This window comes from Manis pentadactyla, chromosome 1 (genome assembly GCF_030020395.1).
Source record: "Manis pentadactyla isolate mManPen7 chromosome 1, mManPen7.hap1, whole genome shotgun sequence".
In the NCBI taxonomy this organism is placed as follows: Eukaryota; Metazoa; Chordata; class Mammalia; order Pholidota; family Manidae; genus Manis; species Manis pentadactyla.
Window position 1 is genome coordinate 191,830,944 of NC_080019.1, and position 14,427 is coordinate 191,845,370.

The 14,427-nt window shown below is 47.3% G+C and overlaps 1 protein-coding gene across 12 annotated transcripts in view; it reads left to right on the top strand.

Moving 5' to 3' along the window:
- The first annotated feature begins 3,343 nt into the window (after nucleotides 1-3,343).
- Nucleotides 3,344-14,427, top strand: part of IGSF5 (immunoglobulin superfamily member 5) — a 57,029-nt gene continuing 45,945 nt past the window's right edge. The window contains exons 1-2 of one of the 12 annotated variants that reach the window (XM_036899269.2): nucleotides 3,344-4,128; nucleotides 6,840-6,918. In XM_036899269.2, the coding sequence (XP_036755164.2) occupies nucleotides 6,861-6,918 (58 nt within the window). In that variant the 5' untranslated portion in view covers nucleotides 3,344-4,128; nucleotides 6,840-6,860. The remainder of the gene's footprint in view (nucleotides 4,129-6,839; nucleotides 6,919-14,427) is intronic. The other 11 variants (XM_036899275.2, XM_036899274.2, XM_036899272.2 and 8 more) reach the window with 11 other exon arrangements.

Consider the following 14,427-nt stretch of genomic DNA (forward strand, 5'->3'; position numbering starts at 1 on the left):
TGTAAATATCTTGCCTTGCTTTTCCCAGAGGCCCTCACCCTGCTCTGGTCTAAGCCCATGGTCCCTGTCTCACCATGGCACAGAAAAGGGGACATATAAAATTAACCATCACAAAGTTAGAGTTGTCAGCTCAGTGACAGCTCAAGTCCTATTAAATCAGATAATCCCAAAGTCTTCTTTGCCCATTTCAAAGTTTTTCACTGCTTTTCCTAAAATTCCTTTTTATATACTGAACTGTTTATGTAACTCTTGGTTTGGATCCTGCCTCCCCTTATCTAGGCCCATCTAAGGCCCCCCAAAACCCCCACTTCTTCACATTCAGGTCCCACAAGACTCTTTAATTTTCTCACGCATACCAGGCCTCCTGCCACCCACCCTGCTGCCCGGACACATATTGCTCCCTCTCTTCCCTCCAGGTGGTCCTCCTGGAGCGCCACCTTCCTACCCAATGAACTCCTAACATGCCTGCCTTCCCTCTGAGCTCAAACTCAGCTTCCTCAGGGAGTGGTCGTCTCAAGCCCCTGCACCTTTATCAAAGCCCTCTTCAGAGTCTGCGATATAACGAGTTACAAGAAATATGTATTTGGTCATTCAGATGATCAAAACATATTTCTCAGGTAGATTTGGTCTTCATCCACAGTTCTAGAAAATGCTTCAGAGCCACAAAGGTAAATGGGTGTCTTGCTATGTTAATGGAGTCTCTTGGACCCCACCCAAGGGTTGGGCTTCTTGTCAGGGGGACCAACCCTGTGACTCTAGAGGGTGGCAACTCCCAGTCCCCAGCCCTCAAGCCCCAGGAGGGGAGAGGACAGAGGGCAGAGGGCAGAGGGCTGAAGGCTGATTCAGCCAGTGGCCAAGGATTTAGTCAATCATGATTATGCAAGGACGTCCTCCCAAAAACCTGTGAGAAGAGCACTTTGATCTCTCTTCCGCACCCTGCTTCTCTGTCGGAGAGGATCCACATGCCACCCAGCCAGGAGCCAACGAGGTTAGAAGCTCCTTTCTTTGGGACTTTGCCCTGTGTATCTCTTCATCTGGCTGTTGACTTGTATCATTTACAGTGTCCTTTATTAAACTGGTGAAAGTAAGTGTCTTCCTGAGCTCTGTGAGCCACTGTAGCAAATTCATCAAACTTAAGGGGGAGGCTGTTGGAACTTCCGGATCTGTAGCCTGTTGGTCAGAAGCATAGGGAACAGCCTCCGGCTTGCAATTTACATCTGAAGTAGGGAGTGGAGGGAGGTCTTGAGGGATGGAGTCCCTAACCTGGGGATCTGGTGCTGTCTCCCAGCAGAGAGATCGGAATTGAGTTACATTTCAGACATCTGCTGGTGTTGGAAACTGGTGTTGTGTGTGGAAACCCTCCCAGCCCTGCCTTCCCCCGACTCACACACAGTGCAGCTGGGTCCTGAAACTGAAGGGAGAGCTTTTACCACAATTTGAATTACAGTGTGAATATGGTTTATGTAAATTTGAACTTTGTGATTTTAAAATAGCATAGGCTAAAACTATTAGTAAATTCTCTCTTTATACTCGAACTTTGAAATTTTATAAACTTCCCAAATAAAAAATAAAAAAAATGAAAAAAAAACAAACAAACCTAAACAGCCCCTTCAGACCTCATAGCTTCAGAGCTGCACTTGTAATGACTGGTGTTTCTACTCTTGCCCTGGAGTGGCTGCTCAGTAACTGGTAGACAGGGGCACCCAGGGCCCAGGCCAGCAGCTGCACTTCTATGGCACTTCTGAGAATGGTGTTATTGTTATATATGCATTTTGGTATGACACTGGTAGGGAATCAGAATGGGCCATCCCCAAATATGCCATTTTGCAGAGGATTGTTTTAAGCTTATTGAGAAAAGCAGATACCAAAAATTATTGATAAAAGACAATACCAAAGACACCCTCTGCCCTTCCCTCTTGTGCCAGGAAGGACAAACGATCTTAATGCTATAGAATTTAATCAGATTTTATGTAACAGACCTTCCCAAACAGCCCTTATCTTCCATTAGTCTGCCCATGTATTTACGTTCCCACAGCATTGCCGCCCTTAAGGCCCACATTCCTTTTCCTTTGTTTTGTCACTTCTCTCCAGATGTATTGTCTTAAGACCCCTTTGCATTACTCAGCACCAAGTGTATGTGTGTGGCATGGGTTGACATGTTCTTTTTAATCTCTTGCTATTCTCTAGTTAATCTGTCATCTGTCAGTTTAATTTTCAAGGCCCAAAAGACAAAAAAGTGTTTTTTTCCCTTTACACATTCACTGTTATTATAACTTAAACCTTTCTAGGAGCTCTAATAAAATACTCCAGTAGCAGAGCTGAGGCTGGGGCTTGGGCTGGGAATTTTGGTTGATACTGAGCTTTTTGTAGCCCAATTCTCAGGACTTATGATGTTCTAAACATTAGGACTGAAGCTGAGAATACAAGATATATTTTGGCCTTCTGGGACACTCATGAATAAGATGTTATGACCCTGTGTGTATATGTGAGGTTATGTGGCTCATACATTGACTCCCTCTGTCTATGTGTTTTGCTTACCATTTTTATGACCAGCTCCTAGCACAGTGTCATAAAGGAGAGAAGAACACTTTTTCTCTATGCTCTTATGTGAAGTCTCTGGGGCCTGTGAATTAAACTGACAAAAGACAGATTAACAGGAGCATAGGTTTATTCTGTATGCATATGGGAAACCAACAAAGGAAGTAGCAGTTTCATTAAATGGTCAGAGTTAATTGGTTATATACTGTATTTAGTAGAGGAAAGGGAAATGGGGAGAAAAGGCTTATAATGGAAAGAACAACTAGTTTTTTTAGGAAGGACAAATAGATTTTTAGAAGAACAGGTAGGAGGTAAGAAAGCTGTGACAATGTTTGTCCTTGCAGGTAGGAGTGGTGTTTCCATCTTATCCAAGGTCATAGAGTCCCTGGAGAAGGGATGTGGAATAGGTTTTATTGATTTCTCCCTTCTGGGAGTAGATCCACCCTGGAGAAGAATTTATGGCAGCCGTATTTCCCAGAAGTCACTGCTTTTAGTTAGAAAAGGGAAGCTCTGAGAAGGCCTTTTTTAGACCTACTGAATCTCAAATGTCTTTACTTTAAAATAATCTTCATGCCAAAATGGCATATTTTGGGGTGGCATATTCTGATCCCCTCCAGCTGGAAGGAGCAACATTCCCCCCTACTTATTTGCCTCAGGGTCTTCCTTTAAGTATATGAGCCACACCTTCTGTTGATGCCTCTTCTGTGCAGACACTCTAGACGCCAGAGTCCCCTGATAAGATGAAAATGTAGCAGGAGACAAGCCCTGTATTCGGAAAGGACCATAAGAGCATAGTTCAGCATGGTGCTGCGCATCAGGACTTGGGGAGATGGTTTTTTCCAGAAACTGCCACAGTGCTCTGAGGAGGCAGTTCCTGTTTACTGCTGAGGAGCTGGGCTGGGTGCTCAGCTGTTCTGCAAATGCCCACAGGAAGCTCACGTCACTCTGAAAGGTGGCCACATTCCGGAGGACTTCCCCAGTAGGACTTTTTTCTTTCACAAAAGAACCTATTCTTGGGGATGTGGAGGTGCCTGGTTGGAGAAGAAACCGGCTTCACCAGCTCCTGGGCCGGAAGCCAGAAGGAGGCAAGGTTGGCCAGGCTGACCTCTACGCTGTGGCAGGCAAGGCCTGCCAGCCTCCAGCTGGTGGAAGCGGATGACCGGGCCCGCTGGCTCTGCAGGCCTTGAGAAAGGCTCTCAGGAGGATTGGAGGCTGGAGGCAGAGCAGCAGACCAGTGTTGGCCCTGAGGCCCCAGGCGGCATTCTCAGCTCCCACCCAGACTTCCCGAGCTGTGCTTTGGGGCCTGGCTAATGATTAACAGGAACTATGTTGCTCTGAGGTGCTCAAAGCTTCCGGGAATGAGGGGCCTGCGGCAGGTGGAGGCCACCTCTGTATGCATGGCCCGGCCTGTGACGTGACAGAACCACTTGGTGAGGGACAGACTTCCTGTTACCTGGTGAGGGCGGGTCAGAATTCTCCGGTGGCTGCACAGGTTTGTTCCTGCGTTTGTGCGGAGACGGGACAGAGGCCAAGAAGACTCCTGGGAACGCCGACCCTTCCCTGGAGCCCTGCAGAGGCCGAGCTGCCGAGGTAGGAAGCTGCAGGGAGTGGCTCCCCAGGGGCTCATCTGGGCCTTCCTCCCCTGGGCCTGGGGCCCCAGCTAAGGAGCAGGTCGCCAAACCCGAGTAGGAACCTGTTGAACAGACACATATTCTTTTGTTTTCACTTTCCACAAAGTTAAAGTTTAAAGGAGCAGCTGTTCTGACAGTTTAGGACCTGGAGATTATTTCTAATCAAGTGACTGTCCCTTTTGCAGTGGTCTGTTCTCAGGGATGAGCTGAAAGCCAACACTTAGCTGGAATTCAGGAGGTCAGGATTGAAGTGCTGGAAAATCACTGTGGCCCATGTTGTTCGTTTGATGAACTTTAAATGCCATTTGCTCTCCCCAGCTGAGGAGGCCTGTGGAAAGGAGAAGGGCTCTGACGTCCGGAGGTCCTGAGACTGCCCTGAGTCAGTAGGCAGAGCCAGGGCCCCTCTGGGGTCGGTGCCCCGGGGCCAGGTGGAGCCCTTGTGCAGAAGCCTGGGTGCCTTGATGTTATCACGCTGAGGTTTACAGCGAGCCCTTTGCTCTCCTTGCAGCTGATGTCCCCTGGCCCTGAGGGGTACTGGCCCTTCTTTCCTTTGAGGCCTAGGCCTCGTGCTGCTGCCCGAAACAAGACATTTGCAGACACCTTTGGATTTTATGGTATTGGGTTATTTCCAAGAATCCAGAAATAAGGGTGTGCTCATCCTGGGTGTGTGTGTGTGTGTATAATTAAGTGCTATTATCAAATTCAGCAGTTTTCTTCCTGGGATGACTAGCTGAGTGGGTCTACATAGATCTGAGTGTTTTTGCCTTGTCAGGAGGAAGGAATCGGTTGGCTCTTAAGTCCTATCTGTTTAATACAATTTAATAAGATTAAAGATTTGAAGAAGACTGGGGGTTTTTCAACTCAAAGTAGGTAATTCAAGTCTTCCATAATGTCATGAATAACTATCAGGATCTACCAAAGTATGCTTTATAATTTGGGATCTGGAATCAGTCTTGGAAGGCTGTGATGTCAGTTCAGTTTGTGTACAGCTGCTACTTATAACTTACCGGTAAGGCATATTTTTAGGGACCTGTGGAGTCTCATTTCCAGTTATTCCAAGGGGCAGGGTTCCATGTCCGGGTGGTACTGCAGCAGTTACCTGGATCTCACATCGTGTGTGTGAATGGTTGTGGTTTATTACACATGCTGAATTTTGCTCTCCAAAGACACGATAGACATGTAGAGATGGAGACCCCATGTTCTTCTCATGAGCTGTGCGTACCCAGCAACCCAGTGGGGGTTTCGGACCTGAGCACCTCCGCGATCCTTCACGCCATCACTCTGTTTTGTTCAGCAGCTTGTATGGGGCTTGTCCTGCAGCCTGAGGGGTGGCAGTTATTTATCTGTGCCTGGTTCAGTTCTCGTATTTTTGCCTGTGGGATGTTGTGAGGGCTGCTTCCTTTGGCCTGTAAGAGAAAAAGGAGGCCAGAGCCCTGGGTGGGCGTGTCTGCTCATTACAAAAGCCAGTACGGGGTCTTTGGTGGAAACTGGCACCCCACATCTGGAGCGATGGGGTGGACCCCTCCTAGCAGGGCTGGGATCTGTGCAGATGCCAAAGCCAAAGTGAGGACCGAGGTCAGGTCACTGAGTTCCGCAGGTTGATGGTGCTGAAGAGTGTTTGAAACAAAGAGACACTTTTCTGAGACTGAGGAGTGGACCGTTCGTGATGCAGTCAGTGGTGATCTGTCCCTAAGTGCTCCAGGGGAACCAAGCAGTCCTGGTGACCTGGGGCAGGGGAGAAGGAAAACTAACCAGGATAGAGGGTGAGCAAGTTGGTTATCAAAGAAACAAGTGATTGGGAGGAAGGGCCAAGGGCTGTAGGGTCCCCATGTGATGCCAAAGGCTGGCCAGGCCTTACTTAGTCCACCCTGACCTTCCTGCCTCTGACCTCTCCCCCTTCTACTCACCCTCACTCTGACTCACCCAGCTCTTTAGTTCCTCAAATATGCCAGGCGTGGCCCCGCCTCAGGGCCTTTGCACCTGCTGTTCTTCTGCCTGGAAAGCTCTTTGTCCGAGATCTACATGGCTGTCACCTCCCTGTCTTCACTGTTCATTGGGCACCTTTTAGGGGAGCTTTCCTCCAACCTTCCTATTTGAATCAATAGCTAGCCCACCCCATGCACACAGCCCTTCCCACATGCTCCCCTTTTCTATTTCTCTCCATACCTCTTGCCACTTTCTGATAAGCTTGCCATCCATTTCTTCATTTCCCCCTTGATAATGTAAACTTGTCATGGGAATGATTTTTTCCCTTCAGTGACTAAAGCATCATGGCTGACATGACTAGCAGGAAGCCCTTGCTCCTGCTCCTTGGCCCATCGTCCCGCACGATGGGATACCATTTGCATCTTGTAATGTATACATGGGCTTGGGCATCAGATCACTTAATACATAATTCTCTAAGTTGAGCACATACCAGAACTGGTACACTGTTTGATTGTGTAGACAGGTTTTTGGTCTCGTCCTGGATTTTTCTGATCCAGTGGGTCTGGGGTTGGCTCAAGAGTTTACTTGTCTAACAAGATCCCAGGCGGGGCTGGTGCCAAGCACACTGAGAAGTGCTGGCTAATGTGCCCATGGATACACAGGCGCTGGCGGGGGCTCTGGGTGCCTCTGGGTGGTAGACGCTTGTCAGTGATGGACTGTTTGCTCCCTACCCTGTTTCTCCAGGGCAAGGAAGACCATGAGGAGATGGAGGGCAGCTGGAAGGGCATCCTGGCCGTGCTGGTCGTCCTGGCTGGGCTGGCAGGTAGGGATTGCATGAGCTTGGTGGGATGTTGGGGCGCATCCACTCGGAGTGGGTGCAGGAAACCCAGAGGCTGCTGTGCAGTGGGCCGCCGGAAGCTTTCCCTCAGACCCTTCCCCCTGCAGCCCCTCCCACAGTGGGTGGCTCTTCTCTTCTTTGAGTCCATTTCCTGCTGTGCCTACTTAGCTCCAGGGGGGTCCTTCAGGTGGGTCTGGCCCCACCGTCCTCTTCATCCGGGTTCTTGCCAGACTCAGGCGTCACCTGCTCTCTGAAGCCTCCCTGACCCTGTGGCATTTGGGGTGATGATCCCAGTGGCTATTTAATGGAAGAGGGAGGGTCTGTTGCATGTGACACTTCCATTCCTCCCAAGAGCTCCTGTTGTCCCGGAATTTCCCAGGTATCTGCTGGGGTGGACTCCGGGCATCCCAGGCCAGGGTCTCCCAACCAGGCTGTGCTTCCCAGGAGATGGTGCGTGCAGGCCCGGGTCCTTAGGGCAGCGGGAGTTTGTACCCTGCTTTGGATTACATTGTGTCTAGATTTCATTGCTTCAGGCGTGTTTGTCTTGTTTTCCCAAGTAGGTCTTGGACTCCTCAGGGTTTCATCCTGGATTAAATGCCAATTCTAAGGCATTGTTTGTAGAATAATATACATATAGAACAGTATACATAAAGGTGTTGCCTGAAGAATCTTTACAAACTGAACACCTTGTGTACCAACAACAAGGCCAAGAACATTCCACAAACGTCCCCTTCTAAGTCACTCCCCTCCCCCCACCCTGCAGAGTGACTGCTATTCACATTTCTAACTGCATAGATATGCTCCATGTTTTGTTCTTTATACACATATGCAGTCTATTTCAGATGGCTTGTTAATGTTTTTTAATGTTTAAATGTTTAAAAACTCTGTCCATGACAGCATTGCAAAGATATAGTAGAATAAAAAAGCGCAGGGATTATCAGAGTGTGTTATGTGCAACAAGGACTGTTTTGTAAATTTTGGTTTTGGGTAAGTTGACTCATGAAGCCAAGGGGACCCGGCTGTGGTGGGAGCATGTATTTGAGGACAAAGGTGTTTGGAAGCCCATGCCTGAGTACCCAGGGCAAAGCATTCAGTCAGTGCTTGCTAAGTGTTTGTTTGTGGAGTGGAGAAGGCGACACCATCCTTGCTTGTGTGGAGCTTCGGGACTTGCGTGAGGCTAGCAATCCATGCTCAGCATTCATTTCAGAGTCATAGCTTCAACGTGGCTATTTCAGCCGTGGTTGCAAAAATCTCTTCCAACAGCTCAGTGGGAAGCTGATGAACCATGGGTGTGTGGCTTTTCTGAGACCCTTTTCCTAAAGTTCCATTTTGAAGGAAGGGATGGCTTTGGTTGATGTTATTCCAGGAGGGGATGGTATTGTGGACTAATTTTCATGTCCCCGGGGAAGTGGGATCCATTGTAGTAGACTGAGTCCTAGGATGCTTCCTGTTGGGAAGTCTTGGGGGTAGAGACACCTTCCTTTGCAGACCTGGCTCTGAATAGCTGAGGTCAACCTTCATGTGCACATAAAGGGCTCCTGCCAGTGAACTTTGCCCTCTTTTACTTTGCCTCCTGTGTGATAGATTATATAGAACCCAGTCTTCTTATTTATTTGCTCACTGAGGATCTGCTAAATGCCATTTAGTTGCAGGCACTGGGATGCAACCAGGCATAGTGTCTGCTAACAAAGAGTTTACTGTCTAAGGGGGAATTAGGTGTCAAGTGATAAGAAAATCTATAGAAAATCAAGGAGAAGATGATTTGGCTGGAAGCTGAGGAGTGAGACTGGCCATTGCTTGTGCAAAGGGCCTGGGGCTGGAAGGAGTTGGTGAAGTTGATAAATTAAAGATAGTCTGGTGGCCAGAGGGTGGAGTTTGGGGCAAAATGAAGTTGTGAGACTAAGCAGGGTCTTAAGATATAAGGTTAAGGGTTATTTGGTCTTTATCGAAAACAATGGAACTCTTTTGAGTAAAGTCTGGGGTGTGGAGGTGGGAGGCTGGGGAAGGGCAGCTGGTTACATTGGTGGGGTGTCGCATGGGTAGAAGTTTTGGGTGGGAGTGGGAATGGTGCTTCCTACCGTCCATCTCTGCAGGACTCAGCAGGCAGCTCAGACCTGCCTCGGGGACCCCATCGCCCACCTCTCAGTTTCCTTCTGAGGGTCCTGGCCGCTGATGCATTTTGCCCCCCATTTTCTCCTTTAGAATTCCCTCTGCACAGCAGTTCTGCTGCCGTCCCCTCTATTTCTTTCTCCTTTCTGCTTCTGTCTGCTTTTCTATTCATTTCCAAAGTTAAGTAAGAGTTGGGAGAAGGTGAGGGGTCTACAGGTGCATGGAAGGAAGCTGGAAGAGAGTGGAAAATGGAAGGGTCCATATCCCTGAGGCCATGGTGACAACCAGCTGCTATCCAGGGAGGTGAGAAAAGGCCCTTGCAGAAAAATGTCCTTATGTTTAGGGTCAGCTTATAGAGGACTGGTAGCCACTGAAGTTGGCAGACACGTGACTATGAGTGTTTCAGTTTTGCGGACATTAGGTTGTAGCAAATAGAGAAAGAAAAGCTTTCCAGTCCTGGGGGTGGGCAGTTGATTGGGTGTAGATGCCTGGTGGATCAGGATGCACAGGACAGGAGGGAAAGCAGATGGGCAGGGCTGGACGTACAGGTTTGGGAATGAGAGCGTGCTGCTGTAAACAATCTTTTTTTTTATTAAGATGCTATTGATATACACTCTTATGAAGGTTTCACATGAAAAAGCAATGTGGTTACTACATTCATCCCTATTATCATGTTCCTCCCATACCCCATTGCAGTCACTGCCCAACAGTATAGTAACATGCCACAGAGTCACTATTTGCCTTCTCTGTGTTACACTGTCTCCCCCGTGATCCCCCCCACACCATGTGTGCCAATCATAATACTCCTCAATCCCCTCCTCCCTCCCTCCCGACCTGCCCTCCCCCAGACCCTCCCCTCTAGTAGCCACTACTCTCTTCTTGGAGTCTGTGAGTCTGTTGCTGTTTTGTTCCTTTGGTTTTGCTTCGTTGTTATACTCCACAAATGAAGGAAATTATTTGGTACTTGTCTTTTTCCGCCTGGCTTATTTCACTGAGCATAATATCCTCCAGCTCCATCCATGTTGCTGCAATTTGTAGAATTTGTTTCTTTCTTATGGCTGAATAGTATTCCATTGCATATATGTACCAGATCTTCTTTATCCATTCATCTACTGATGGGCACTTAGGTTGCTTCCATAGCTTGACTATTGTAAATAGTGCTGCAATAAACATAGGGGTGCATGTCTTTTTTTTTTTGGTATCATTAATCTACAATTACATGAGGAACATTATGTTTACTAGGCTCCCCCCTTCACCAAGTCCCCCCCAGAACCCCTATTACAGTCATTGTCCATCAGTGTAGTAAGATGCTTCTCTGTTGTCTTCTCTGTGTTGCACAGCCCTCCCCATGCCTCCCCCCACATTATACATGCTAATCGTAATGCCACCTTTCTTTTTCCCTGCCCTTATCCCTCCCTTCCCACCCATACTCCCCAGTCCCTTTCCCTTTGGTAACTATTAGTCCATTCTTGGGTTCTGTGATTCTGCTGCTGTTTTGTTCCTTCAGTTTTTTTCTTTGTTCTTATACTCAACATATGAGTGAAATCACTTGGTACTTGTCTTTCTCCGCCTGGCTTATTTCACTGAACATAATACCCTCTAGCTACATCTGAAGGGCCCCCACCCATAAGATGGCGAACCTCCTGCTTCTCTTCTGGGTCCTCGGTTCCCGCTGGCACCACCTGAAGCCCAATCACCCCTCGCCCCCCTAATCCCAGCACCTAGCCAATAGCCACCAGCCCTGTAGAAGTGACACCTCAATCACCCCATGCCCCTTCCTATATAACCCAGCACCTTTCCCTAATAAAGTGGAATTCTCCGGTGAATTGCTGCTGTGTGTCGCTCCTTTCCTTTCATTGGTGCTGAAACCTGGGAGACGGGACACCCCAACTGGGCCCCGTCTTCCCCCCGACACCAGCAGCAGCTTACCCTCGTCCTCTTTTTCTGGCGCTGGCTCCTCACACTCACCACTCCCCTTTGGCCTTTGGGTAAGTTTTCCCCCGGAGCGGGCCGCTCTTCCCTGACGAGGAGGGAACTCTCCCCGCCTCAGGCCTTCACGGCTGCGGCGGACCCTCAGGCCCCTCCTCCAACAGCCATAAACGAGGTGACTCCTTTGCGGATGAGAACGCTCCCTTCCCCCCCCTCCTCCTTCCGTTCCTTCCGCCGAAAATTCCTAGTACTAGGTCCCTCGTGACTCCGGCACTCTGCCTTCTTAGAGAAGTCTGGGTGACGACCCACACTTCCTAAGAAATTCCAACTCATATACGAGTTTCCGCAGACCCCCAAGGATCATCGGGGACGCCCTTTGTCTCCTTGTGCTCTGTTCCCAGTCCGAGGGTCTCCGTTCGTCTTCCCCTGTTTGTCTCCTTCTCTGTCCTTTAGCCATGGGAGCCTCCTCATCCCTCCCTGAAAGTTCACCTCTTGAATGCCTGCTCACGCATCTAGCCACCCTCTCCCTGACGCCTGATATAAAACCAAAACTTCTCCGTAAATACTGCTCCCAAGATTGGCCGACATACCCCCTAGACAATAACAACCAATGGCCGGCAGGGGGAACTCTTGATCCTAACATCACTCGCGATCTTTTAACTACTGCCAGCGCCTGAAAAAATGGAAGGAGATTCCCTATACCGACGCTTTCCGCCTCCTCCCCCCGCCTCCCCCCAAGTTCTCCTAGCCTGCAAGCCGTCTCTCCCCCGCAGAAGCCTCCCGTTCACTCCCTTCCCCCTCCTCTCCTACAACAGCCCCTCCCCCTTCCTCCACCACCATCTCCTCCCCCACCTCACCCCCCTGCAGATCAAGCCTGAGCCTTTCAGCCCCCCTCTAACTAAGCCCCAGGAGCCTCCTCCGTCTTTGCCCCCATCACCTGTTTCTCCCCCACAGACTGAGCCAGAGCCCTTCAGTCCCCCACTGCCGTGGGTCTCCGCTCTCGAGATATCTTCGCCTGCTGCTTAATAGCAGGTCTGAAAAACGCAGCTCGTAAAGTAGTCAATTTTCAAAAGCTCCAAGACACAATTCAAAAGAGTGAGGAAGCTCCCTCCGAGTTCTTTTTTTTTTTTTTTTTTTTTTTTTTTAGATAATTATTTTTTATTGAAGGGTAGTTGACACACAGTATTACATTACATTAGTTTCGGGTGTACAACACAGTGATTCAACATTTATATACATGATAATTCTAAGTACCAGCTATCACCATACCAAGTTGTTACAATATTTTGACTATATTCCTTATGCTATACATTACATCCCGGTTACTTATTTATTTTACAATTGGAAGTGTGTACTTTTTCTTGGTTGTTGTTGTTAGGGCATCTCTCATATTTATTGATCAAATGGTTGTTAACAACAATAAAATTCTCTATAGGGGAGTCAATGCTCAATGCACAATCATTAATCCAACCCAAGCCTAATTTTCGTCAGTCTCCAATCTTCTGAAGCATAACGAACAAGTTCTTACATGGAGAACAAATTCTTACATAGTGAATAAGTTACATGGTGAACAGTACAAGGGCAGTCATCACAGAAACTTTTGGTTTTGCTCATGCATTATGAACTATAAACAGTCAGTTCAAATATGAATACACATTTGATTTTTATACTTGATTTATATGTGGATACCACATTTCTCTCTTTATTATTTTTAATAAGATGCTGAAGTGGTAGGTAGATACAACATAAAAGTAGAAAACATAGTTTAGTGTTGTAAGAGAGCAAATGTAGATGATCAGGTGTGTGCCTGTAGACTATGTGTTAGTCCAAGCTAGACAAGGGCAATAAAACATCCACGTATGCAGAAGATTTCTCTCAGAACAGGGAGGGTGAGGTTCGAAGCCTCACCTCTGTTGATCCCCAATTTCTCACCTGATGACCCCCCTGCGACTGTGCCTGTCTTAGGTTGTTCCTCCCTTGAGGAATCTTACCCGTCTCTGGCTAACCAGTCATCTTCCGGGGCCATACAGGGAAATGTAAAGTTGGTAAGTGAGAGAGAAGCCTTATTGTTTGAAATGGTTAGCTTTTTATTTCTTTGCATATTTATGCCCTGTGGCTTCTATGCCCAGCATTTGTCTTGAGGTATCTTTACCACTTGGAGGAGTTATGATACTCGGTAAATTTGATATGAGGCACGAATTCTATTTAAGAATTCGTTGTAATTAGGAAGGAAGAAGAAAAGCTATAGAAGTAGCAGGCGGGAGAAAACATGGGAAGATTGATTATTTCTTTGACATATCTTCTTGTAGAGTAACTTCAGCATGTATAGATTTTAAGCTACTACTTAAATTGTGCACACACATTAACATAATAGGAGTATAGTTAACATAACCAAAGCATATCTGTAATTACCAGTCATCTCCAGTGAAACCAAGAAAACCAGTTAGGCACCCTAGGCATTTGTGAAAACTTATCAATGATATGATGGTTATTATCTAACTGAATTTGAATAGTTTGAGAAAAATCAGACAAATTAAAACAACCCATTCCTGGGCACTGTTCACATCCCATATGTTCTTTTAACAGTAAATAGTCTGTAGTTGTAAGATTTTGGAGCGCTACAATTTGCACTTCTCCTAATTCTTGGTTGAGTTCCAACAGTATAGATCCAGTCAAATTTGTTGTTTTACTGTATGCACAGGCCAGCTTAGATATCTCCTTCATTCCCATGGCAAGTCCAGGAGCTGGTGGGATGAGTGCATCTACAGCTGCAGCAGTGCGTGGATCTTTGTTGGGGTTTTTTGATGATCATCTTCTGGCATGAGTCTTCCCGAGAGTGCTGATGTTGGAAGTTCTCTTTCATATCGTTTCTTAGTTCATTTTCGGGGTAGCCAAATTAGGCTTTGATCCTCTGTATAAACACAAACAGACCCTTTGCCTACACTTTTATATGTCCTTTATATCATTGTGTAGAACTCATTAGAGGTCACCACATAGGAACTGCATTTTTTTTTTTAATCATTAATCTACACTTACATGACGAATACTTTGTTTACTAGGCTCTCCCCTATACCAGGTCCCCCCTATATACTCCTTTACAGTCACTGTCCATCAGTGTAGCAACCTGTTGTAGAATCACTACTTGTCTTCTCTGTGTTGTACAGCCCTCCCCTTTCTCCCACCCCGCTATGGATGCTAATCTTAATACCCCCCTACTTCTCCCCCCCTTATCCCTCCCTACCCACCCATCCTCCCCAGTCCCTTTCCCTTTGGTACCTGTTAGTCCATTCTTGAGTTCTGTGATTCTGTTGCTGTTTTGTTCCTTCAGTTTTTCCTTTGTTCTTATATTCCACAGATGAGTGAAATCATTTGGTATTTCTCTTTCTCTGCTTGGCTTGTTTCACTGAGCAAAATACCCTCCAGCTCCATCCATGTTGCTGCAAATGGTTGGATTTG